The sequence below is a fragment of the Oryctolagus cuniculus genome, chromosome 11 (genome assembly GCF_964237555.1).
Source record: "Oryctolagus cuniculus chromosome 11, mOryCun1.1, whole genome shotgun sequence".
In the NCBI taxonomy this organism is placed as follows: domain Eukaryota; kingdom Metazoa; phylum Chordata; class Mammalia; order Lagomorpha; family Leporidae; genus Oryctolagus; species Oryctolagus cuniculus.
This window is the reverse complement of record NC_091442.1, coordinates 88087532-88114558: the sequence shown is the minus strand read 5'-3', so window position 1 is coordinate 88114558 and position 27027 is coordinate 88087532. Positions and strand designations below refer to the sequence as shown.

The following is a 27027-nucleotide window of genomic DNA, read 5'->3' as shown; positions in this document are numbered from 1 at the left end:
CTCGTTCTCTTGTGCTTCCTCAAGGTTATACAGGTTAAGTAACTTTGTTATTCTTTTGAGATATGTTGTCAGACCCGGGGCAAAAACTGAAGTAGTTTTGTTGTTCTGCTTTCAAAAGATATTATGTAAGGAGAAAATACGCATTGCCTAATATTCATGAGAGATACATGAGCATTCTTCAAAAATCCACAAATCACCTTTCGTTTCGGCTGCGCGCGGCGGCAAGATGGCGGTGCAGATTCTAAGAAGAGGAAGTTTGTTGCTGACGGCATCTTCAAAGCTGAGCTGAACGAGTTTCTCACCCGGGAGCTGGCTGAAGATGGCTACTCTGGAGTTGAGGTCCGAGTTACACCAACCAGGACAGAAATCATTATTTTAGCCACCAGGACACAGAATGTGCTCGGTGAGAAAGGCCGGCGAATCCGGGAACTGACTGTCGTGGTTCAGACGAGGTTTGGCTTCCCAGAGGGCAGCGTAGAGCTTTACGCTGAAAAGGTGGCCATGAGGGGCCTATGTGCCATTGCCCAGGCAGAGTCTCTGCGTTACCAACTCCTAGGAGGGCTTGCTGTACGCAGGGCCTGCTATGGTGTGCTGCGGTTCATCATGGAGAGCGGAGCTAAGGGCTGCGAGGTTGTGGTGTCTGGGAAGCTGCGAGGACAGAGGGCTCAGTCCATGAAGTTTGTGGGCGGCCTGGTGATCCACAGTGGGGACCCTGTTAACTACTATTCTGACACCGCTGTGCGCCATGTGCTGCTCAGACAGGGTGTGCTGGGCATCAAGGTGAAGCTCATGCTGCCCTGGGACCCAAGTCGTAAGATTGGCCCCAAGAAGCCCCTGCCCGACCACGTGAGCATGGTGGAACCCAAAGATGAGATCCTGCCCACCACCCCCATCTCAGAGCAGAAGGGTGGGAAGCCAGAGCCGCCTGCCATGCCCCAGCCAGTCCCCAGAGCATAACAGGGTTTCCCTGGCAGCTGTATGGAGTCTGGATGTTACTTTATAAAGATCTTTAATAAATCTTGTACAAAAAAAAATCCACAAATCATTTTCTGAAATTTCATTTTATGCTTCAAGGAACTGCAAACTAAATTCACCTATAAATTCATATTTTTAAAAATTTTATTTGAAAGGCAGAGTTAGAGAATCTTCTATCTACTGGCTCACTCCTCAAATGGCCTCAATGGCCAGGGCTGGGCCAGGCTTGAAGCCAGGAGCCAAGGGCTTCATCAGGTTCTCCCACATGGGTGCCTTAAGGCCCCAGGCACTTCGGCTATCTTCCGCTGCTTTCCCAGGTGCATTAGCAGCCAGAGCATCCATTTTGGATGCCAGCATTGCAGGTGGCAGCTTAACCCATCACACAACACTGGCCCCTATAAATTCATTTTGTATCGTGAGTTCCAAGTCTTAACTACATTGCTGGAGGTCTGGGGGGATATGTACAAGGTCATGTTTTAATCCTTTTGTGTAAAGCAAATGTGAGGTACAGTCATGCTGACAAATGTCCATCCAGGTTAATGAAAACACTTCACACACCAGAACTCCCAATAATTGATCCTTTCAATAATAAGCCCCATTAAAGGTAGACAAAATATTCCTTAGTTTTTTCTTTTTACTCTTAAGTGCACAAGAATACTTCAAAAAATTCATGGAAAAAATTAAATTAAAAAATTTTTAGTTTGGTGCCAAAAATTAAAAATAATTTTTGCAAATAAAGTCTTTAAAATGTTCTTGGAAAATGCACATTATAAAAAATATATTTATTTTAAAAGTGTTTTGCACAAAAGTAAACATTTTGAAGTACTCTAATGTAAGTTCAACAGTTTTGTGATTCATCAGAATTCTAGTACATAAAACTGTTCAACCTAAGTTCAGAAAGAGATCAGGAAGTATACTCTATATACTCTTCGTCTTAGCTTTATTCTCATCCTATTACATTTCCTTATACTTTGGCAACTTGCATATATCATAAAAATTTGGCCAACAAAAAGAATTTTGAATGTTAATACCAAAAACATCATGCAATTCTTATTGCCACTACATCAGGCAGAGTTGAGAGTACGAACGTAAGGCATATGTCATCCAGGAAGACGTAAACTCACAAAGGACAAGAACCATAGTTCCAGTATTTATTTTATTATCCCAAATAGCACTTCACACACTGGAAGCGTTAAAAAATGTGCTAATTGAATTATACTTTTACAGAGAATTGCAGATATAAATATTCAATTAGAAAAATACTGTTTGGCTTGAAGAAAACTGAATTTCAGAAGCTCCAACTAACCTTTAAATTTAATGAGGAGAAAGAATGGGAAAACCAAGGAATCAAGTGAAATTCAAACTTTAGAAGTTTTGTATCTTAGTTGAAAGATCAAGACATGAGCCCAGGAGCACTAAAATTTAAATTAAGAAGGCAGAAGAAAATGAAAATGAGCACTATTAATTTATGAAATTATTAAAAATAAAATCATACATTTTAGTACTAAGTTTTAGTTCACAAATTCCTATTAACCACATATATGAGTATATTAAAAATCAGCCATTCTCTTCTCAAACATGAAGGATGTTTAACAGCTGCCTAAACAATCCTCTCACAAAAGCTCCTCCTGCACGCAAGCATAATTCTCAGGGCTACATTTGAACAAGTTTTTCTTGGGAACAAAGCTAAAAAGAGAGAACACACAAGCAATAAAGAACAAAGTTATTACGAAGTCAGGGAATGTTTGTTTAGGACATCACTCAGCTTCATCATCTGCTTGACTTAAAATTTTATTACAAAAGATGTCTAATTGCTATAAATATATTCCCACTAAGAAAAGACATTTAACTGGATGTAGTACTTTTCCTGAAATTTAATTTTAAATATTCATTTATTGTTGTCCTTTTGCCATTAGGGTTTGCAAGCATATCCTTAAAGTCTACACGAACCACAAGAATATAATAAGAGACTACAAAGAGCAAATCCTGCTCTGATCCGAGCCATGGAAGTCATCTTCATTTCAATTAATTTACTTTGCCTTTATGAACTTAAGAGTCTTTCAAGGAGGTTGACATTTCACTCATCTGAAAAAGCTTGGAATGTGACAGGGGAAAGGGAGGAGAAGTAAATCACAGGGGTTAGCAATTTTCCAGATGCAATGTATTTTTCTTCTCTTCCACCAGAAGTTTGAGAGAGCTTTCTGACATCTTAATTCTTTATGCAAAACCACAGAAGCAACAACTGCTTAAGGCATGATGTGTCAAGAAACAAACACAAATGCTTGTGAGCATGCGCATACCCATGAAATAAATAGGAATCCCCATTCACTGCTCCTTGAACTGAAAAATGCTTCTTTTAGTACAGTTACTAGATGTTTGTGTGTACAGTTTAATTGACGCTATTTTGGTTAAAAGTAACAGGGCACTTTGTATTTTTTTTCTTGTTTGTGACAATTAAGTCATTGAGTCCACACAGGCCTTTTCATTAAAAAGACAGCATTTATAAAAACTGTTTTCATGATGATCTTTTAAATCATGCCGGAATATTTCAGTTATCACCTTTAGCCACATGGTTTCAGGAAACTATGCCCAAATATTTTATGCCAAAGCAGGTTATTTTAGAAGAGTTCTTTCTTCACAGACTGGAAATTCACTAAAACATCTAGAGGTTAAAAAAAAAAAAATCTTTGAGGCCTGAAGATAAATTCTCAGCAACAGGGGATATGCCCATTGCTTCTTGGAGCCAGAGAGAGAGAAATGGCAGTTAACTCCCCAAAACACCCTGGTTCAATATTTACCTGACAGCTTTGGTATCTTGACATTTTTTCCCAGTGCATTTCCTCCTTTATCAGGTATTATTTTACAAGGGATTTCTTGTTATACAGAACTACCATAAATCAATCTATAACAGAGGAATTTGTTTAATACATTTATTCTTTTAAGAAGTTGCATGATCATATTTCATTGACTTGTACAATAGAAAAAAAATCATACTACTAAAACAGAGTTTGTGGAGACTGGTGCATGGTAAACCTATTTAGCCTTTTCAGAGGTTCATTCTTAGATTTTAATGTTAAATAATAACAACTATTCATTTAAGCTGGTCTCACTGTATATCTTGACCTTTAGCAATTCCACACACAGCAGCTTATTGTGGTATCCTTTAAATACGAGAAATAAGAATGTTTTACTTTGCTATTAAAAGAAAAATAAAAGAGTACTGTATGTTACATGGCCCATGAAATATTGGCAGTGTGCTCCTTGGCTTTCATTCGAAGAACTGCGATACTGGAAGACCTTCTTTCAAACTCTGGCTTTGTCTCAAATGCATGTCCATTGGTAGCCCCCGTAAGAAGAGAGTCAGTGAAAAAGTTGTTGAGGGGCACGTGGCTGAACTGATTCTGGTGGTTTGAAAAGCCTGTGTAACTGGAATCTGTCCGAGGCGAGTGAGAATAAGGTGTCATACAGGAGGAAGTGTCACGTGGCAACATGCATGATGTCACCACAGAACCACCACTTGCATTTCCTGCCCACAAATTGTTCTGAATCTGAAATATATAAAACAACAAATATTACATTTACACCTTCTCATTTTTGTTCACCTACTTTTGTTAAATTGCATTTACTACATTTGGTTAACTATTCACTATTTGCCCCTGTTGGATGGCCTAGAATTATATTAACAGTAGTTGAAAAAATATCTTAAAAAAAAAATTGGGGGCCAGCGCTATGCAGCGAGTTAAAGCCCTGGCTTGCACCACCGGCATCCCATAGGGGTGCCAATTCAAGTCCCAGCTGCTCCACTTTCGATCCATATGGGACACCCTTGAGAGAAGCTCCTGGTTCCTGGTTCCTGGCTTCAGATCACCTTAGCTCTGGCAGTTGCGGCCATCTGGGGAGTGAACCAGCGGGTGGAAGATCGCTTCTCTCTCTCTGACTCTACCTCTCTCTGTAACTCTGTCTTTCAAATAAATAAAATAAATCTTAAAAAATTATTTGAGAAATTCATATATTTTGTTATTCTGTAATAGATCACCAAAAACCCACATATTTGACCACATGAAATAGTCTCAAAACAAGTCAATCTCCTGATCATTCTTTTATAGTCATGGTTTTTAAATGAATCTGGAAGATTTAGTCATGATTCATGACTTAGATTCATGTGCTTAGAAAAGTAGTTGAAAATACGGTTTTAAGTTTAAAGATAGCTTTCATGCTTCTACAACAAAATGACACAATTGCATTTTTTTAAAAGTTCTGAAGCTGGACTTGGTATGGCAGTTTTTGTTGGAAACCATGGCTGGCATTAGGTTGTTTTCTCTATAAAGATGTTTTTGACCAAACTCACTGTGGAAAATGTTTGTCTTCTCATTACTTTTTATTGTTCTACAGCTTTGAATAAACAGCTCTGAGAATCTAAGAAATACATACACATTTTAAACATTTTTCTATGATTTACATGTGATATAGTGAACTTGAAAGAGATATGTGACCAGTATAACAAATTTAGAATTATAAAATATATACAGGTATCAAATAATGTAAGAACAGCTGAAAAAAAATGCCAATATTGGGGAGATTATCTCTTGAGAATAACTAAAGTACAATATAACATCTTATATAACATTGAAAACTTTTTATCATTTGTGCCCAAGAAATTCAACTTCCTATTATTAAATATCTAAAGAAAACAATTCACTGTAATATTAACAACACACAGATTTTTCCGAAGTTACTAAGGTGTAAAAGAAACACTATAATTTATTTATTATGAATTTTAAGTAGGAAGAATTTCAATCATAATGGACAAGCTATTTAAATACACACAAACATAATCACATGCATTCCTGGGAAGCACAGAGAAAAATGTGACAAGCAGTTGGAGCTGAGGAAAAAATGGAAAGGCCAATGTTGCACGGTACAGCAATGCAGGAGGAGACAGCTCTGAAGATGATACGGAAATGTATGCTTTTTGCAACAATATTACCACCATACATTTGAATCAGACCATAACAGCAATATCCATGTTCATCATATTCGGCTTTCTTATCTTTGTAAACTCATGAATGGAATTATCAATGACTTCTATATTATATATTCATACTAATTTTTACATAAACATTCTCAGCTTCTATATACAACCTCGGGCATACTTTTACAATACTAAAGCTTGAATTGTACTTTCTATGATAATTATTTTTAATTAATAACAGAAAATATGTTAATAAATCTCCTCAATCTTACTGAAAGAGAAGTTACTCTGTTGCTCTGGAAAAAACTGCTTAACTACTTTTAAAACATAAGAGAAACCCCAAACAACTGATTTCAACTCTTAGGTGCACTTATTTCTGTGTTATTTTCAAAATGGTCCCTTATATATTTGTAAGTGTTTTCAATCTTTTATATATATGTATATATATATTGTATACAACATATGGGAGGATTTCAGGTTCGTGGAAAGACATGATTAAAAGTTTATAAATTTTGAAATTTATGTAGTTTTTACACAGTACACATTTTCCATGAATCTTTTGAAGATCTTGTGTGTGGGGGGGGATCTAGATATCTAAATGTAGAAACACATGGATCTAGACATATTTGGATATGTAATAATTTGCATATTTTATTACTCCTCAAATCATCATAGGCTACATTGTTTTACTTTTGGCTCACTCTGCTATATGTATTCCACTTAGCCAAAAAATAATGTTTTGTACCAGTGACTGCTGAGTTATATATTTCAAACCAACAAGAGGGCTGTAAATGTCATTACTCTGTCAAACTAGTCCTTCTAACTTAATCTGGGTGATTTTCCTCAGACATTCAATCAAACATTGTGCTACACTGCAAAAACCACAGTCACATGTCTGACAAAAGAGCTTTCAGAAATGAAAGTAAACTTGCTTGCTGATTTCTGAAAAGGAATGAAAGGCAAGATAGTGATGGAAAATCATTATGTATTTTTATCTGTTAAGGGATTTCTTAATTTATACATAGTGTTGCTAAGCATTTGTTATTAAAACAACTCGTTTGTATTCCAAATACACACAAATATATTTACCAATTAGGTAAAAAAAGTGAAAGTAAGGAAACCAATCTATGAATGTACATTAAGAAAATATTTTCTCCCCAAAGATATTACCATTACTCTATCTAAAGATTGAAAAAAAGAATCTGTAGATTCTATGACTTAGGTAAATCATTTTACTTTCATTAAAACTTACATAGGCATGATTAAATATGTTAAATGCCTCACTAAAACAGACTCCAACATATGGACACGTTTTCTGAACAGAAGCGATGAGAAAGGAAATTACTATAGCAATATTTTACTTGAGTTTGAGAAGAAACCTCTGCCATTTATTCCCAAAGCTAGGAATACTGCTACATCCTACATTATTTCTACTTCTTGTTTCTACTCCAACCCCAGGCTGTCTTTCAACTTTAAATTTTTGATACGTCTTTATTTGACTTTCAGGAACCCAGTTGGTTTCCATATCGAAAGTTTCCATGCAAGTCATAAACAATAATATCCTCCGTGAACTGGGATTTTACTTCCTCTGGAGCGTTCCTTCTGGACGTCTAAGCATTTAATGATGACAATGATCAAGATCATACACATGACAACTTACAGTTGTCAGTTAATCCCCATGAGTCAGGAATAGCTTGTGAACACTTCTAGTGGTTTCAAAATTCCAAAAGAAGTTTGTTTTAACTGTCCCCGCTTTGTAGAAGGTAAAACTACAGAACAGAAAGCTATGAACCTCGCCCAAGGTTGTGTAAATTCAACGACTGAAGTCAAATTTGAATTCAGAAAACCTTAAGAAATGCTGTAATATATAACTAGTTTTATGAGTTGAAATTGCTTGTTTATTTATTCATAATCCCAGCTTTGGGGGATATCATAGATTCTAGTGTACAAAATAAAACCCATGATGATTGACCATAACTGTTTCCTAATATTGAGGCCTAACAATATGATTAATAAGATTTAAAAAACCTCTAAGAATACTTAAATTTGGATTCAATCACCTTGCTAGTGTAATAAAAATGTTATAGACAACTTATGTAATTATGCTTCATAATATGAACTCTAGTATCACCATACTCTGTAATCTTAACAGGAACTGTGAAAATTACATTCTTTGTTCTTGTCACCTATCTTTACAGCAGCTTTTATTTTCTCTATTAAAACCTTTCCTCTTGGTGATAGCATTGTGGTGCACCAAGTTAAGCCACCAGCTGCAATGCCATCATCCCAGTTAGAGACCATGGCTGCTCAACTTCTGATCCAGCTCCCTGGTAATGTGCCTTGGAAAGTAGCAGAAAATGGCCTAAGTGCTTGTGCCCCTGCATCCACATGGGAGACCCAGAAGAAGCTCCTGGCTCTTGACTGTGGCCTGGTACAGCCCTGGTCATTGCTATAATTTGGGAAGTGAACCAACAGATGGAAGATTCTCTCTCCTTCTCTCCCTCTCTCTCTCTTTTACAATTATATATATACATATATTATCTATCTGTATTTCTATATCTCATATATATATATATCCCTGTCTCTCATATATATGTATATATATTATATATCATATATATGTATTTCCTTCTGCTTTTCAAATAAGTGAAAAATAAATCTTAAAAACAAACAAAAACCTTTTCTCCACAACAGATACATCTCCTTAGAGACTGCTTCACTAAGCATGGATTGTGGCTCAGGGGATTTGTATTAAAACAATGGTAACAATAACTTTGAAAACTTTGAAAATCAACTGGAATTATGAAGCTTCTTTCCAAAAGCAAAAATTCTTTGGATACCTTTAATTTTGTTCGTTTTCTCTGATAAGAAGCTCAACTGTTTAAAAAAAAAATTCCTTTCTTTTGGAAAGATCTGTAAAGTGAGTTCCTAAACTTCCTCTAACTGTGGCTTCTTTTTATGTTCCTGAAATTGACGTAGCGTAAGTATCAACCCTCTTGGGTATGCAAATCTCAAAATGTCATCAGGTATCTCTTTTCTCCAGGTAAGATCTCTAGTACTATAAACCATGCCTCATATAATGGGGTTTCCAGACTGTGTCATTCTGGTTATGTTCCTTTGCGTGTGATTGAGACTGTCATACCCTTATCAATATATAACAGCTACAACAACATATAATAGACTAGGTACCATCTGAACACTGCAGGGAGAATTGGGCAGGCATCATCTTTGTTCTAGGTGACATATTTCTGTTAATATAGGAAGGCTGGACTTACAATGACTAAATCTATTGTCATGTGTGCTCATTCTACTGATCATCCATTCACCAATTCTATTTATATACAGGTGATATTAGTTAAGTTATGTGCTAAAATCTACAAGTCGCATTATCTAAAACTGAACATTTGCCTATGTGTCAACAGGGAAGCCCATCAAAATCCCACTCTTTCACACATTAAAAGGAATATCACAATTGTTGTTGAATTTTGGAATGAAATAATTAATTTTCTGGAAATAAAACTATCATTTTTTTTACTGTTTCATAGACACAACAGCAATACCCAGTTCTAAACAATTTTGAAGGTGATTTTAGACATCTAAATCTTCACAATATTCAAGATACTGCAGACAGAAACAACATGCAAACATCTTTGTTTCTGTAACTTTCTTAAAAATTAAGAAAAAATAAAGATGTCTTGCCTTTACATTTTTATCTGTGTTTCATTTAAAAGGATTGGCGAACCTAAAAGCATTCGATGTTTTAATGTACTTTGAAATGTTTTTTTTTTTTTTTGTAATTTCTAGGAGTGTGTTCAAAGCTTTGTCCAGGGAACTTAGCCAAATGCCTCCTAATAGCCTGAATGGAAGTTCATCTGACTTACTACACTCCGCTTTGAAAATTCACCCTTAATGCTTTCCCAATAATAGAAAGTTAACACTTAATTATCCCATGACTTTGGAATTTTGGAAGAGAGTTATTTTTTTTCCTGGTCCTTTCCAAACTGAAATCTAATTCATTTAACATTAATTTTTCTCCTAAGAGATTAAAAGCAGAAAGAAGGAAAGTGGTAAATATATATGAAATTTGGACTGACCCATTTTACAAGTTTAATAAAAATTCTATATCACTATGGATATATATTTGTAATGAATTAAAGTAATATGAAACATCATGGATTAAATATAGAGCATCTAGATTAGAAATGATCTAAATAAATTCTTTGTGATCAAAACTCCAAGGATTTTAGTATACTAAATGTAGTATATATTCATATTTATTTTACTGCAGTAATTTTTAGCTTTTTTTAAAAGGTTGTAAAAGAAACATGAGTTTGTTAGTCTTTGTCGTAGTTGTAATGTAGCTTCATGTAAAAACAAAAACGTCCAGTTTTATGATAGCATTTTATTTAGAAGACGTCACTGTTATTTAGAATATACTCCCCATTAAATTTAACAGAAACACTGAATAATACAAAAAAAATCCATAAGTGATAGTCTTCTCTCAATTTCTTCTCTCAATTTTAAAGCACCTCCAAAGCAACTAACTCCATTACATAACATTTTTTTTTTTACTAAAACAAGTTTATTTAACCTACTTCTCCACACACTGCCTTCATATCACACGCTTACACATTGCTCTGCGAGGTCGCTTTAAAAGGCACACGGGGGAGTCACAAAGCAGTGCTTGTGATGAAGTTACTGCAGCAATCCTCGTCTACATGGGCACATAAAAGTTGATTTTGGTTTTTCCTTGTTGACAGAAAGCTTACATTTATTGACTACTCTGTGTTTTATTCCATACTTACTATACATATGTATTAGCACATTATCACTACATAATTTAATTTACCCGTTTTTATATGACCTCTTAAATATGAAAACATCCATTTCTACAAAATTTATATGATCTCTTAAAAATGAAAACATCACTCTCTACAAAAGCTGTTTACTATTTTAAGAGACTATTACATACTTTACTAGTATGTTCTTCCTTTAAATACTTAGGGTGGCAGAATATTTGTCAGAATCACATGCTTAGTAACATGCAGGTATTTTTTAGCTGTTGGCTAACTTCAGAGATCCATTAACTTTTCCAGTTACTACACCAATAATTTGCTAACATGGAGAAAGAGTCTAAGTATACTTTTAATTAGTGAATGTACTACCAGTGACCAACACACACTAACCTGGACCAAAAAAAAAATCTCAAATCAAGTAGTGAAGAGTTCAATCTGATCTTTGAGGAACTACTTGAGATAAAAGTGAAGAAAGGAGGGTGGAGAGGACATAGAGGGAAGAATGGAATATCACTAGAGTTTGTATATACAAATCACATTGACTGTGCCAAAAACTAATTAAATACTAAAGTAAAAAAATAAAAAGTGAGGGTACTGTCATAAGGACCTACTTATTATGTCTAATTTTCATCAAAATAATCTTAAGATAATATATAAAATTTTGAGAATTTTTGGAATCATTTTGTACTTCAGAAATTTCAAAAGTATATTTCTGAATACAGTATTATAAAACTGAATGATTAGAAAATAATTTATTCGTCAGAAAAGACCATACATTTCATACTGAGTACCACTTTGATTTTTTTAACAAAATTCCATCTTAAAAATGTATACAAGGATCTGGAATAAATAATAGTGCCTTTTACATTAAAAACAGTTCATTACTAGATGTAACAGTCATGAGATTATTACTCTAAAATAGAACTTCTTAACCTAAAAAATAAAACTGTATCTCTCCTGTAACTGCAGATTTTAAAAACATTAAGTTTTATAAGAGATAGTGCTTGGAGATTTTTGTGCTTGGAGATTTTTGTTAAATTTTGGATTTTATTAGTGCTTGGTGATTTTTAGAATGATATTACATGAAATTTAGTATTAAAATAATATTTGAAAGATACTCTAAATAAAAATATGAGATTATTGAAGTAATTCTTTTATGTTAATGTTCGACTTATTCTGAAAGTGTAGGGTAATTGTGCGCATTAAAAAGATAAATTACAAATTTCATCAAATATGCTTTAAAATCAAACTTTTCAAATCAACTTATTTAAGAAGAGAATACAGTTACAGCATCTAGCTTTTGCTACTTTATTATCATCAAGCAATAATCATATGAAGTATATTCTAAATATTTGTTAAACTATTTTGCAAGTGTTTAAATACACATATAATACCTATTGCTGACTCATTAGAATTTGATTCATTTTTAATGACATAATTACTCTATTAAAACAAATTGACAACTATAAGAAACAAAGATAGAAGTATGAATTTGTAAATTGTTTTCCTTTTGCATATATTATCTACAATATAAATCAAATATGCAAATACCTTAATTTGCACAGAAGATTCTTAATTTTACAGACTTCCACCTGGGGTAATGTATGACCTTTGGACTTATACTTAAAACCCTTAGTAAAGCAATCAATTTTACTCATCCTCTATTTGTATTATCTTCAAAGTTAAAATTGTGTTTTTGTGATTCTAAAATCAACTGTAAATTAGTGCAAAATTTTATCGACTTAATACCCATGTTTTAGATTAATAAAGAAAATTCATGGGAACTTGAGGCTTGATTACTATGGAATGCATAAAATTTTGCATTCAAATCTATCATAAGGTTCACACCAACAATAAACATGTAGACTGCAGATTTTAACCCACGGTTCTGTACTCATAGATTTTCGTGGCTTTGATGGCTTCATTTCTCACCTCGTTCACCTCTATTTTCATAGGAAATACTTTTTAGATGTATAAGCTAACATTGACACTGTAATAATTTATTTTTACATTTTTCTTATTTATTTTGGAAATTCATTCACTTTTGTTTTGCTTTCCTCTTAAAATATAAAATTTCTATCATGAATTCAATTAAAGTCAGTGCTTTTTTTTAAGAAAAAAAGCAAAAGAAACTAAGTTACTGTGTATGGTCATTTCATCAAATTAAATCAGAAACTGCTTTTTACAAAAAGTGAATCTAACAATTCATGTACTTTAAAACATGAATGCCATTCACTTCTTTGTGGAGATATTATTTATGCTATTACTTATTTATTTTATTATTTATTTTGTATTTTAACAAAATGAATTTTTAATTAAATAAAAAAATAAATAGTTTAACAAAATAAAAATGAATAATAAAATTTACTCATTGTATGTATCTACCCAAGCCTTCATCAAGTGAATACAGATGTCTCATACTACACATAGTTAATTTTTAATTGCTCATACTTACATATAAAATACTGTTTACCCATATATGAACTCTCTCTATTATACATTTAATTAAGGCAGCAGCTTTACTCATTGTAAAAATTATATTAGTTTGATTAATGTAGATTATCTTAATTTCTTCTACAACTTTAATTTATAATCAGGGGCAAATTGTATGATATCAGTACAATTTGGTGACCTAATGATGGTAACATTTTCATCCTCCAACCATCCAACATAAAATAATTGTTTCACTGTATCATTATAAGATTATCTCATTAGTTATTTCATAAGTGACAAAACATTCATTAAACAATATATCAAGCATAGTTTTATTATTAACATTTTTAGAAGATTGTGTTTTACTTATTTACTTTGATATTTGAGAAAATACTGCAATATCAGTGATAAAATTGTGCTACTTTCCCCAAAGTTAAAAACTGCTTTAGATGACTTTAGTTGTTAGGCCATAGAAACTGGGCAATGAGTTCCATATTCCTTATTTAGCTCAATGAAAGCTAAGATTAGCAAAGACACTGCTGGTAGAAGACAGGATGATCAATGTCTTTACAACCATTATTTTTATGGGGTCTTTAGAGTTTCATTTTGAAAAATTCATAATTGCAATATTTGAAATGGAATTTGTTAAATTATAATTGTTATTTAGTTTTGGTCTGTGTTTAAATGATCACAATGACTACAAAATACTATAAATTGAATTCCACTTCTTGCTACGTTTAAACTGCAAATAGCATATATTTATAATGATATCAATAAAAGAATACAAAACAGGACACCGTGTGGGCCCTTTTCAATTTCTCCTAAGGTTAGATTTAGTGTTGATTCTACTATACATAGTCAGTAAGTAAGATCTCACTTAAAACTTAGGAGGGGGACAACTTCAAAACTTTTTCTGAAACTTTTGGTGGAAATTCATTCTTCATGAGAAAACAGACTAGTGAATCAAAATATACTCCATCTTCTAAAGCTACCATGTTCGGTTTTTGTAATTCAAAGAGTGTAGTATTTTTAAATAAATTTGATCTTTCATTAGATTCCTAAATAATAAATTTAAAACAGTTTAGATTAGTTTTAATGCTACAATTTAAGAGCTACTTAGAGAGGTAAGCACTTTAGGACCAAATTAATATGAATAATGGATATAATAAAATTCCTACCATTTATTAAAAACTCATTATGTACAAAGCAATGCCCTAAGTATTTTGCACAACATTCACAAGTAGAGAAACTTTTATCTCCATTTTATAAATGAGGAGCAATATTCTCAGGTTAATTTACTCGCCTAAGTTCTAAAAGCTGTTAAGTGGCAGAGCCAGATTTGGAACCATGACTCTGAATTGAAAGCCCAGAGTTAATACTCTAACTCCTATCTCTCTGCACATCCCAGGATTCAGCTTCATAGACGATAAACATAAAGCTTTTTTATTCATAAATCAATTTAATTCTCTCAATGACAGAAAGAAACCTCATCATCTACATCACCAAGAGCACCAACATCAGTACCAACAATACCTCCAGTTTAAAAATAAAGGGTCTTAACATGAAGAAAGTCCTGGGGCATATCCAAAGTTACCAAGCTAGCAAATAATAAAGTTAAAGCTCATGTAATCCAAACCAAATGTAAGGACATAAAAATAACATTTTTTGTAAGAATTAAGGTTGGCTATAATCCTCCAGAAAATAATTGCACCTAAACAAAATATTCTTCAAAATAATTATTTTAACAGTGCTTTGCTTCTGCTAAAATAGAAATAAGAAACAAGTTAATATCTAATGCTGCTAGATTCTTGATTTTAAATTCAAGACCAAAATTATTTAAGATTCTTTAGATTGTTTGATGTAGTTTAAACCAAGAAGTGTTTGCAGACAGGTGGGCACTGTGCACAGAGGCTTAAGCTAGCATGAGGGATGCCCACATTTCTAATGGGAGTTCGCTACTCCTAGTGCTTCTTATCCAGGTCCTGCTAATGTGTCTGAGAGGCAGCACTTGATGGCCCAAGTGCTTGGATTCCTGTCACCCACGTGGGAGACTCAGATGCAATTCCTGGCACCTGGATTTCATCCCAGCTGTTGTGGGTACTTGGAAAGTGAACAGGGGATGGAAGATTTCCTTCTCTCTCTCTCTCTCTCTCTCTCTCTCATCTCTCCCACTTTCACTCTACCTTGCAAATAAAATAAAAATTAAAAAAAAAAAACCTGCAGAATTTAGTACGAATATGTAGTTTACAATCTGTCTTGAAAGCAGGCAGTGTTGTCTATATCACTCATATATCCCACACCCTGAAACAGTATCTGGCACATATTTATTGATAAAATGCAAGCAAATTTGGGAGAAAATAAGTTAAGCTGAAAGGATTCTCTAAATTTTTTTAATCTATTAGAGAAAGAAATTGAGGAAAATTAATTGCTTAAGACAATGGAGTTAGTTAATAACAGATTCAGAAATTAGCTATTTTAATGAAAATAGATTCTTTTGTTTTATAACATATTATTGAAGAAATGCTCAAATAAGTACTTTTACTCACATATATTCAGTATTTATGTAATCTGCATAGGACTGTGGCGAAACAAAGGTGACTAAGAAGTGGAGCATATTTTTAAATATTTTACATTGTAAATGGGGAGGCACATCTTCCAGCCCAATGCAGAGTCAGGAAGAAGGTAACTGAACTCAAAGAGGATTCAGAGTTTAAGAAAAAAATATGACTTAGATAACAAGAAGGGGACTCAAGACAGAGGGGACAGATTCACAATATAAGCAATGAAAGTTTTTTTTTTTTTTAACTTCTCATGTCTTGAAAAATACTAAATACTTTAGCTAAGTCATCATGTTTCCAAATAGCAACTGATATTATGGGCCAAAATAAAGGACTTTAAGATTTATTTATTTATTTAGAAAGGACAGGATATAGAGACAGAGAGAGAGATATGCCATCTGCTTTTTCACTCATTGAATGCCCACAACAGCCTGGCCTGGGTCAGATTGAAGCCAGGAACCCAGAACTCAATCCGGGTGTCCCACATGGACAGAAGGGTCCTGAGGACCATGGTCATCACCTGCTGTCTCCCAGGTGCACATGAACAGGAAGTTGGATTGGAAGAGTAGACAAGACATGCTGATATGGTATGTGGGCATCTTAACTGGTGTGAAAATACCTGCCCCCAAGAACTTTATTGTTATTTTACTATTTTCAGTTTATTTACTATTTTCAGTAAATCAAGTAGGTTATTATGGCCATTATGCCTCTCATTTTCTCATTTTTTATTATCAAAGAGAAGCAAGCAAAACATCTTTAAAGAGTCTGAGGAGCATCTATACTTTTAAAATATTTTAGATCATTACTGCATAATTTTTTAAATGGATGCATACTTGCTTCCCAAAATCATATAATGTTTCATGGTCAGAATTGAACTATTTCATTCAGTGATGAATTTAGGAGACAATGTTGCCTAAAATAGCCCAGGAATTCTGACCTCAGAAAACCTGGGCTTAAATTAAATGCAGTAATGGTTTATAAGGAGGAAGTACAATGCCTGGCTTTAAATAAACTTCCAATTGTTAGTTATTATTTTTACTGCTATGGTTGTGGTTACTATAGTGTAATGAAGACCAGTTGAAACAAAGTATTTAAGACAACTTAGAAAGTACTAATTACTATTCATAAATAAACATTACATGGTATATATAGATACCTTCATGCTAGGTGCAATGATTATCCACACTGAGCAGACAGGAAGAGAGCATTTCTGAACCACCTCTGTTTTTCATGTGTTTCTATATATATTTTTGCTTTCCTGCCAAATTGTTAATTCTTTATTTCTGTCCTGCCTCAAACATTTTCTAGTTTCCAACTTCTCTGTAATTAATAACTTTCTTCTGTAATTAGTAACAGTGACCAAATGCAATGTCTTGCTGCCTTGAGTTGCAGGATTCTATTTCAGTGCCTATTTCTCCTACTCTAAGTTTCTATTTTGAAGTCACATGATAATACTTGTTCCTTTAGATTGAAGCTTGAGAGACACAATCTTGGCACAATTTTTTTTCCAAACAAACGAAAAAGATCTACTACATATTTTTAAGTTAATACAGGCATTTCCCTCCTCACTTCAGTATCTGTAATGGGGAGAATACACAGGACTTCAGAACTTTGGGCCATCAAACATTAAATGACCAACCAATAAGGAAAATATTAAAAGTATTAATTTTTTATTATCCATGAACTTCACTGACAAAATGCAATATATGTTACCTGTATTCCCATATTTAGATTATGTAATAGTATAATCAATGTACACAAGTTTTGGAGAAGCCACCAGGAGAATTAGGGCAAACTACCCAAAATTTTGAGGAGAAACTTTTTAATTAATCCTTTGTTGGAATGAAAAAAACTATCAAACATATAATTTGATGTACCATTTCTTTTTGTGCTTTAGTTACTAAGTTATTTCTTTCTTCAACTGATGATACTTAAAGTTTTGAGGGTTGATAATGTAACAGCAAAATAATGTTAGGAAAAAGAGAGGAAGAGAGGAAGAATCAGTGTACACTAAGTCACACAAGCCCTCATACAAGTATAGATTTTAATTGGCGACAGGCCAACTGAATGCTTTATGCTACTACATTGCAGAAAAAAGAGGAGCCAGAGATAAAGCATCCAACAGGTAAGAACAAAGAAGTGAAAAATAGAATCAGGGGTAAAAGGATGGGAATGAAGATTCAAAGAGTAATATTTTTAAAAAGATCTGTCCTAAACTAGTGTTGTGTTTAAAATGCTATCTTACTATTTCTAAAGTTATCACTGTCATCAGTTGAAATTATCTAAATTATATGCTATGCCAATTATTTTAAATGTTATTTCACTGGTAGTCAGTATCTTTCCTGCTTCCCTGAACTATTTACAAACTTCGGTAATGTAACTCCAGTCATGGACTCCTGCGGTATTAATTTATTAATGATTTGATTATTTAAATATTCCTAGGAAGAGAAAGTCTATTGTCTCTCCCAGTGACGTAAGACCTTGCACTTGGCAAACAAATTGCCTCTGATTATATTCAAGCTTCACTGCTAAGGAAAATGAGCAAATGCCTCACTTCTTCATGCCTGTTTCCTCATCTGGGGAATAGAAAAAAATTAGTAACACCTGCAGCAGAAGGCAGTTGCTAGAATTAAATAAATTATTAAATGCAACTTGCTTAGAACACTGTCTGGACACAGAATAAGGGGTACAGTAGTGTTAACAAGTAGGAAGACTCTTCAGCCCCTGTTGGCTCAGGGCTTGTAGGCTAGAAGAGAAGCACCCATAAGTATTTTGTTCGGGCTCAACTAAGGTATTCAAAAATATTTGGTGAATAAAATTGAACTAGCCTTACGATAATAAGTAACCAGAAGTATAGTCATGCTTTTAAATAAAAGAAAATGCAATGTAATTGCTTTAAGTTCAACTTTGAAAGAGAAAGAAGATACTTCTGATGACAGGTATGAGACATTTAGTCCAAAGGTTCCCATATTGCTATTCTAGCAGACTGCTTGGGAAAGTCTTTGCTGCAGCTTGGCCCACAACCCTTTAAGGAGACACTTGGATTTTCATGGACTCATTCCTAACTCAGCCGGGCTTGTTTTCTTCATAACTTTTGAAGTGAGGAAGTAGAGCAAGGTGATTTCCAAGGCTCTTTTTAACACACAATATTAACTTTATAAAGGTGGTGAATTTCTCTGCAGAAGTAAAGCTCCCAAAATCAGTTTTTAAAGGTTGCTAAAAAGAACACAAAGAAGTTAACATTAGAAGAGCAAATTCACACCCCTGAGGTAAGAGCTTATAGCTGAAGAAAATGGATATCCTTAAGATTAGGAGAGAGACGACTGAGTTACTGAACTATCCAGGTATTTCCCCAGCATATATGTGTCATAGGTGTTTTCACAGCGGTCCTATACAATGCATGTCATTAAAGAAGAGAATGAAATAAAGCCTGGCTTGTTACTTAAAGTACACAGATTTCTTATCAATATCAAATACCACTCTAAATATCATTATTCAGTATTAGAAAAAATTAACCCCAAATGTATTGTAGATGGAATACATTACAAAGTATGAAAATGAAGAATAACTCTATTTAAAGGGGAAAATGAGAAGAAAATAATTTTTAACACTTTCGTAATGAGGTAAACAGAGCTCCCATTATGCAGGGAAGTGTTTTGTATGCATGATTAATTTTAAAACCCATAAGTCATAAAGAACTAATCTGTCTTTAGATAATGAGCAACTTCAAATCTGAAAAGACAATATAGGAAAAGAGAGATGTTAGTAAGTAGAACTGAGAGTTTAACAGGCCACGTTTGACACCGGTTTTAGCAGAATTCTTAAAACAGTAGCCATAGAAATTGCATGCCAGGAAACACTTTATTTATTTTTAAATGTCAATAAAGGAATGGTGTATGAATAATTAAAATGTAGGGTAAAAAGACACTAAATGATACTGTTTTATCTGTTGCAATGTATAACACAACCCAAAATGAAAACAAAAAAATTGAGTTTTTTTTTTTTTTTAGTGAATGACTCTGAAAGAAAATAACAAAATAAGTAACTTGGTAAAATAAAAATTCAACAAACCAGAAAAATGTCTCCCGGAGGCTAAATTTACACTCTGGAACGTTATGTTAGACATAATAATGCCTATGTTAACTTTCTAAAGAATACATAAACCACGTCTACTTTTTCTTGATCAGCATTCTGTGTAGTTTACCATACCTGTGGGTAGCTGTCAGTCCTTGGCAAAACTGATATGTCATAGGTGGCAGCAAAATGGCTTTTAGCTTGTTGTATTTGGCCATAACGTTCCCTTTTTCTCCACTTTGCTCTTCGATTTTGAAACCAAACCTAATTTTTTAAAAAAGTGGAATTTTACTTAAGAAATATTGGATAAATAAAGCAAATTGGACATTACAAGATTTCAAACCAGAATGTAAACTAGGTCAACAAAATTACTTATAAAGGAATCTATTGATGTCAGAAAAGTCTCCATACATTGTACTTTCTTTGATACCCCCATATGGAAAACCATGTGTCCATGAGGCTACATCATTTACGAGAGAGATCCAGGGGTGTTTCAGCAAATTTATTTGATATATTTGAGCCTCTGTTTCTCTCATCTATAGAAAATAAAAAGAATTTCAATACATAAGACTCCTTAGTTCTCTGCACTGTCGTGGAAAATGCTCCTCTAAGAGAATGCTGAAAGTCTGGGAGACATTTGTAGTTTTAGTTTGACATTTATGCTATAAATGTAGCCAACATAACCTGAGTCTATTAAAAATTATTTTTGAAACATGTTACAAGGAGAAGACTGCCCTGGGTTGCATGTATACTTAGATAATCTTATAAACATCTAAACATAAAGCTTACAACTCTATCATATGGCAGTAGTGGAAATATCATGGTCAATTAGAAACAGGCAAAAATAAGATTACATATTATCTTGAGCACACTAAGGACTAATGGTAAAATGGAATCATTTGAAGTTGAACTATGGTTTTAAAACTTAAATCATGCCACTTATTTATCCTCTCTAATGGAAAATGCAAAGATATTTTCACAATAATTTCTCCAAATTAAAACACATAATATAAATATTAAAAGAAATAGGCAGACAGAACTAAGTGTCGAGATAGCCTGTGAGTTACTGTGGGCTCTTCTGTGTTGTTAAGCTGCCATCCACAATTTTTCTAGTTCCATATTAAAAGAAATATGTATCATAAGAACTATCTCCCTCATAGGGTTAAATACTCATTAATCTACTCTTCTGTATCTCCAAAGTCTTCATTTTAATACTTTAATGTATCAAAAGGAGGTACAGAAAATTATATCTAACATGTATTCTTTATTCTTGAGTAGACATTGTCTGAACAGCTCTGGGAAATCTCCAGTCTTCTTTACAGAAGTATGAAAAAAATACAAAATATTTAGGAAAGTTGCTGGAAATACACTATCAAAATGCAAGTTGTTAAATGCTTTTCATTAAAATTTACTGGAAATTTTCATTCTTTTTCATACGCTTCTTATCTTCTAAATCTTTATCTTCACAATTCTGGCTACTATTAATACTCAGTTTAATATTTAAGTACATGTTGTAAATTTAAGATGGCACTTTGAAGACTTGGCAGCAATTAAAACAAGGCAAAGAGAGCTACCTGTTTAGTATGGTTTCTCGGTACACAGCTGTTCATTATTCATTATGCCCAGGGCTTGAGACAGTACCACCACAAACAAAAACATGTTTTCTTGCTGTCTCCATATCCAGCACCAGGAACATACTAAGGGAATTTAGTAAAGAGGTCCCTCCCCCCGACTCCACGTTGAGAAAGTGACCTTGACAGTCTTCTTAAAATGGGTGCTAATTTTACAGCAAAAAATTACAGGAAAAAAGCAGGAAAGAGAACAACCTGAGTCAATTTGGTTAAGGCTGGTTCTCTGTACTTGTTCATAGACAAAAAATAATCAAGCCTTAAAGGGAAAACATGCATTGTGAACAGCTGATCACTCAGTATATAAACATAGTTTTCTATGGTTGAGTATAATGAATTTAAATATACAGACACAAGACCAAAAAAATACACATGCAGGACTGGTGTTAATATTTGACAATTTAATATTCTTCATTAGCATCAACTTTCTATATATTTACTTCCTGAACTAAGATAAAACAAGTATTTGCCTCTACACACTCAAGAAAAATCTGCTGCTTGTTATCCCTGCCTCAGCAGATGTTGTCTTTAATGATGTAAGGGCCTTACAATGGCTTAATCTTAAGAAGGAATACTGTTACTCCACTCGGAACAAAATCTTTCACTATTGTATACTGACTTCTTCCTGGTGGTTTATGAAAATATTTTCCTAGGTATAGTGGTGAAAAGACATACAAAGAAAAATTTCATTTTCCTGGACTTCTGCTGTATTTTAAATTATTACTTATTACCTGGGAATTAATACAATATAGATTCAGAATATCACACATAGACAAAATAAAATTTTTCTTTTTCAAATTACTAAAAAAGTATATTGAATAATCCAGTTTGGTAATTTTAATATATTTGATGATGTAATTTATTGTATAAATATAATTTGAATATATATATAAATTACCTTAAGGACAGTATTCCTATAGACTCTGCAACAACATAATTTTTGTAGATATTAAAAATTAAAATAAAATCCCATCCATTGACAATTACAGGGGTGATAAAATTGTAAAGGAGCTACAATTATGCTAATAAAGATATTTTCTGGTATACATAACAATTGGGAGATTCTAAGTATTATTTCATCTTTTCTTTTATTGTAACACCAACCCTGAGAATAGATTTACAGGCTTTTACACAAATAACTTACAAGTATCTGATTTATATCCCAATGGCTGATAAAACAGAAAAACAAAATCTATCGATCACTAAATGAATAGCTGGGATTGTTTCCCTTTAAAAATTAATTTTGAGAATTATTGCCATATTGTTATTTTAATTATTGTTAACATCTATGTCTATGTAATAACTCAAGTATTCTTTTGTTGTATGTTTTCTGCAAGTTGTCAAATCCTGAGCAAGCAAAAAGGAATTTTACTGGATCTACATGCACGTATATTTCATTGTTCCATGTCTTCAGCTCTGGAATCAGTGTGTTCCTTTGGGGCAAGATGTGATCATTCAATTATGCTAATGGTATTTCCCTTCCCCGCCCACCCCAAAGGCCTCCACTTGGCTCCTACCTGGACTCTGGCCTCAGTGAGCTCCGTCCTCAGAGCCAGCTGCTCCCTGACGTAAACATCCGGGTAATGGGTCTTCTGAAAGACTTTCTCCAGCTCCTCCAGCTGCAGGCTGGTGAAGGTGGTTCGATGTCTCCGCTTCTTACTGCTGGACACGTTGCTGTCACATTTGTCCCCGAGTTCATCCAGTTCTCCCTTTTCCGGCATCCCTTTCCCAGGAGACATTCGGAGACTGCTGCAGTTGTCCATAGCTCTGTTCAGTTCCGTGTGAAGCGGCTGTCCTTCCACCTTAGTGATTCCGTAGTTCACTGCACCCAGGGGGACAAAACAACAGTCCTCAGGATTGGGAAACACATTTGGATGAAAGAATTCAGTGGAGGCAATTTAGTGCATCAGGAAAGCAGTCTGGTACCGATTTATTGTGCCAGTTTTAATTTGATCATCACAATATGCACAATTATTAATTCATAGCGGGGCAGTTTTTAAAATCATTTTTTAAATGTGTACGTGGAACTCATATAATTTGCCAAAATCCATAGTTGTATTTTACCGGGCTGCTGCAATGTTTATGGACTTAATTTACAACCAAATTAATGTCAGATTAACGGATACTCTAGGCTTAAAAAGAAAAACCCAAGTGACCACTATTTTTACAAAATGAACCAGAATAAAGCAAGTTATACATTGATCCACAGAAGACAAAATTAAGCTACTTACGTGGCTCAGAAAATATATTTCAATTTCAAATAACATTCGTATAACAATATCCAAAAGTTATCTTCCCCCTCCACAGAAAATCGATTGAATATTTAAATGTGGCATTATTTCTGTTGCATTTTGAATCTTTCAACTATATATTCATGTCTGCATTTAAATTGTTTTCAAAAAGCAATCAATAAAATTGAAAAAACGTGATTTCATATCAATCTCTGGAAGAAGTAGTTTCTATATATAAAAGAATAAGATTTCCACAGACTTCGTTATTAAAACCTCATCTTGCAACTCTGTCTTAAATATTTCCTATTTCTGTTTAACACATGAACTACATTTTAGGGCAGAAATCTTTATTTTTCCCCTCTACCAAAGGACAGGAATTCAAACACCTAGGAAAACACGACCAAGGCAAGCATCTGTTGAGGAGTGTTTAAATTTCAGTAATTTCCTTCAGATTTGATTGCATGCTTGTGGTATGATATAAAACAAAAGTGTCGCCCAGCATTACACACACACACACACACACACACACACGCGCGCACATAATGAAACAGGAGACTTTATGTAAAAAAGTTAAGGCAACTCGGCCAGAACGGGTACTCACACCTTCTCCCTAGGTGTCTGTTTGGAACAAACCCACGACAACGCAATTTCGTCACCGTTTTAATCGTGACACACGGGGAGTCTATTCCGATGCCTAGATGATTGAACTTTCCCTCTGAGGAAGATGGGAAGCAGAACTCAGTACGCGGAGGGGCCGTGACGGATGAACAATACGGTTTTGTCTCAGTTAAAGGGGGAACTGCGGCAATTAGGGCTGGGGGAGGGGAGCAGCGAGAGGCGAGGGGCTGCTCGGCCGGGACGTGCGCGCGGCTGCCCACGCTGCCCTGCGGCCATTCACCACCAGTGTGATACCTGTTTAAAAGTTGGTTCAGTGGCAGAATCGCCTATTTCTCTTCTCATCCTGGATCCCCAACAATGGAAAGCATTGTGACACATTGTGACCCAGGACGCGGCAGAACCACTAAAGAAAAACCCTGTCCAGTCAAAGAACTTGATGCCCACACCGAGAATACCGACAATACAGATACAGGCAGAAAGTCAACACTTCACTGTATTTTAAAAACCGATTCGAGTCTTTCTTAATAAGTGGGAAAAAAAAATTAAGGGATCAACTTTCTTTATCATTTTCGTCTGTAATTTTGGTTTACTCTTACAAATCAAAAATAACCTGAAAGCTGAAGGGCAGAAGTCAAATAAGAGCTTTTTTGAAAAAAATCTTGTGTAAAAAATATTTTTAAAATGAATTCCTGCTAAGCTAGCGTCTTGCCAGATTTTGAACTTCCATTAAAATAAGGGGCGGGAGACTTGTTGTAAATATTTCACACTTAATTCGTTTGTTATTTTAAAGCAACCCGCTCCTTACAGCTTAACTGCGAAATATATACAATGATAAGGAAAAAGTCCTTTCGGCATTGTAAATGTGCTTCAGCTGTCGCGATCTGAAATAATAGGTTTGCACTGGGTTTCAAGATAGAAAAGATAGATGGTTTGTTTTGATAACATTTTGACTTCGAGATACTTGGGTACTCAGAGTTGAAGATTCCACCCACAAGCTTCGGAGATGACTTTTAACACGGAGTCAGAAAGAGACAATGCAGAACCCGGGAACCAGTGAGTCTGTCGGTGACTGTGCGCGAAGCTACTTAAAGTCGTTTGGTGTTGCACAAAAACTTAACGTGTGTTAGATTGCAAACACACACACACACACACACACACACACACGCATAGGCAGAAATCACAAATTCACACGGGCTAATTCACAGTCTAGCAAGCCTGCAATCTGCAGATTCACGAGGAAACAGAACACCTCGCCTTGGAAAATTTAAAAAAAGTGTTTTTCACCTAAAAAGGAGCTTAAGTTTTTTTCCTTGTGGGGAGGACACTGACGTCCTCTAAGGAACCCTGATGGATTTCAGCGCCCCCCAGCCCTGGCCGCACGGAGGCTCGCAGGCGTAAACACGCTGCACTTAGCGCCCTATCGCTCCACACCCGGGTCCTGGAAGCAGGGAACGCGGGACCCCGCAGCCGACCAGACCCGACAGCGACAGCAGCCGTCACGCGGGACGAGACTCGGAGCGCGGTCACCCCGCTCGCCCGGGGGCGACACGCTCCGCTCTCTGCGCCCGCCCTGCTGCTCCCTGGCTCCCGCTGCCCTTTCTTCTTCCTCCCTCCCTGCCTGTCACGAGCGGGCCCGCACTCGGGACGTGCGGGGCGCGGGGGGCCACTCACCGCCGCTGTCCTGACAGGGCGAGGTCCTCTCGAGACGCACGTGATGCTCGGCTCTGGGCAGCGGCCCGAAGGCCTGCACGCATTTGCCTGCCGACGCTTTGCTGTAAAAGGGCTCATTGTCCAGCGTCTCCATAACGTGCTCCAACGCGCCTCCTGCGCCCATGTAGAAGTCGCTGTTCTTACTCGGCGGGCTCTTCAGGGCGAACTTCTCGCTCAGAAACTCCATAATCCTGCAGAGGCTGCGGCGGAGCTCCCGGGGCGCGGAGCCTCAGCCCGGCGCTGGGGGAGGGAGCGAGTGGGCGGGAGGAGGGAGGGCCCGGGAGGAGGGTAGGGACGCGAGCGCTGCGGCGCCGGGAGCTGCCCCGCTCCGAGCCCTCTAATGCGTCCCGGCTGCAGAGGGGGCACCCGAAGTTGCTTTTATATCTTGAAACTCAGCTGGGCTCCCCGGGCAACCTCCCAGTTCTAATGAATATGAAAATAGGCAGGCGACTAACTCCACCCCGGGTCCCCCTCCGCCCCCACCCGCCCCCAACCCCAGCCCTCCCCACTCACCCCGGGCCGGGCGCGTACCGGGCCTAGGTTAGAGAAGACAGGCAGCTCCATTTCAGACAAATGCCAGCAGGGACGAGGCCCCGACACCCAGAATCCTTGTAGCCGCGACAGTGGACTGGCATTTCGGAAGACCTCGGTGAGATCGCTAAGCAGTTAACCCTCCACTCCCCGCGCTCTGCGTGCTCCTGGGCCCCCTTCCTGGCCACCTCTAGCCCCACCCCACCCCCACGCCAGCCATTGACTCCCCGAGATGTAGAGGTATCCTGAGAACTTGAAAAAGTGCTCCAAAGGGCTTTTAGCTCGTCCGTAAGTCATTGACGTGGGAGACCCACGCTGAGCCGAAGCACGAGGAGCCGGGTGCTTTGGGAGCGCTTAACTGGGACGGGCGTGCCAGAAGGGCCGCTTCTGCTGCTTCTACCCCACGGGAGCTGCGTGTCCCCCGGGCTTGGGCGCACCGTGAGGCCGTGGCCTTCCCTTCTGGTCTGGAGTGGGCGGCGTGTGGACGTGCCGGTGATAGGG

General features: G+C 35.8%; 2 protein-coding genes across 2 annotated transcripts; one reads left to right on the top strand and one right to left on the bottom strand.

Annotated features, from left to right (window-relative positions):
- Positions 1-201: 201 nt before the first annotated feature.
- Positions 202-1035, top strand: LOC100339471 (small ribosomal subunit protein uS3-like). The gene has a single exon (XM_051845718.2). The coding sequence runs from the start codon at positions 502-504 to the stop codon at positions 955-957; it is 456 nt and encodes a 151-aa protein (XP_051701678.1). The 5' UTR covers positions 202-501; the 3' UTR covers positions 958-1035.
- A 906-nt stretch (positions 1036-1941) lies between these two features.
- On the bottom strand, positions 1942-26361 carry ALX1 (ALX homeobox 1). The gene is made up of 4 exons (XM_002711374.5): positions 25957-26361; positions 22954-23258; positions 19944-20072; positions 1942-4523 (listed from the first exon to the last, which is right to left on the bottom strand). The coding sequence occupies exons 1-4, from the start codon at positions 26180-26182 to the stop codon at positions 4203-4205; spliced, it is 981 nt and encodes a 326-aa protein (XP_002711420.1). The 5' UTR covers positions 26183-26361; the 3' UTR covers positions 1942-4202.
- Between the last annotated feature and the right edge of the window lie 666 nt (positions 26362-27027).

Excerpts from the sequence above, each read along its gene's own strand:
- LOC100339471 (XM_051845718.2), top strand. The coding sequence starts at position 502 with ATGAGGGGCCTATGTGCCATTGCCCAGGCAGAGTCTCTGCGTTACCAA.
- ALX1 (XM_002711374.5), bottom strand. The coding sequence starts at position 26,182 with ATGGAGTTTCTGAGCGAGAAGTTCGCCCTGAAGAGCCCGCCGAGTAAG. Across the intron at positions 23,259-25,956 it reads GCCCTGTCAGGACAGCGGCG|TGAACTACGGAATCACTAAG; the intron begins GTGAGTGGCCCC and ends CCCTGGGTGCAG. Across the intron at positions 4,524-19,943 it reads GGACTGACAGCTACCCACAG|ATTCAGAACAATTTGTGGGC; the intron begins GTATGGTAAACT and ends TATATATTTCAG.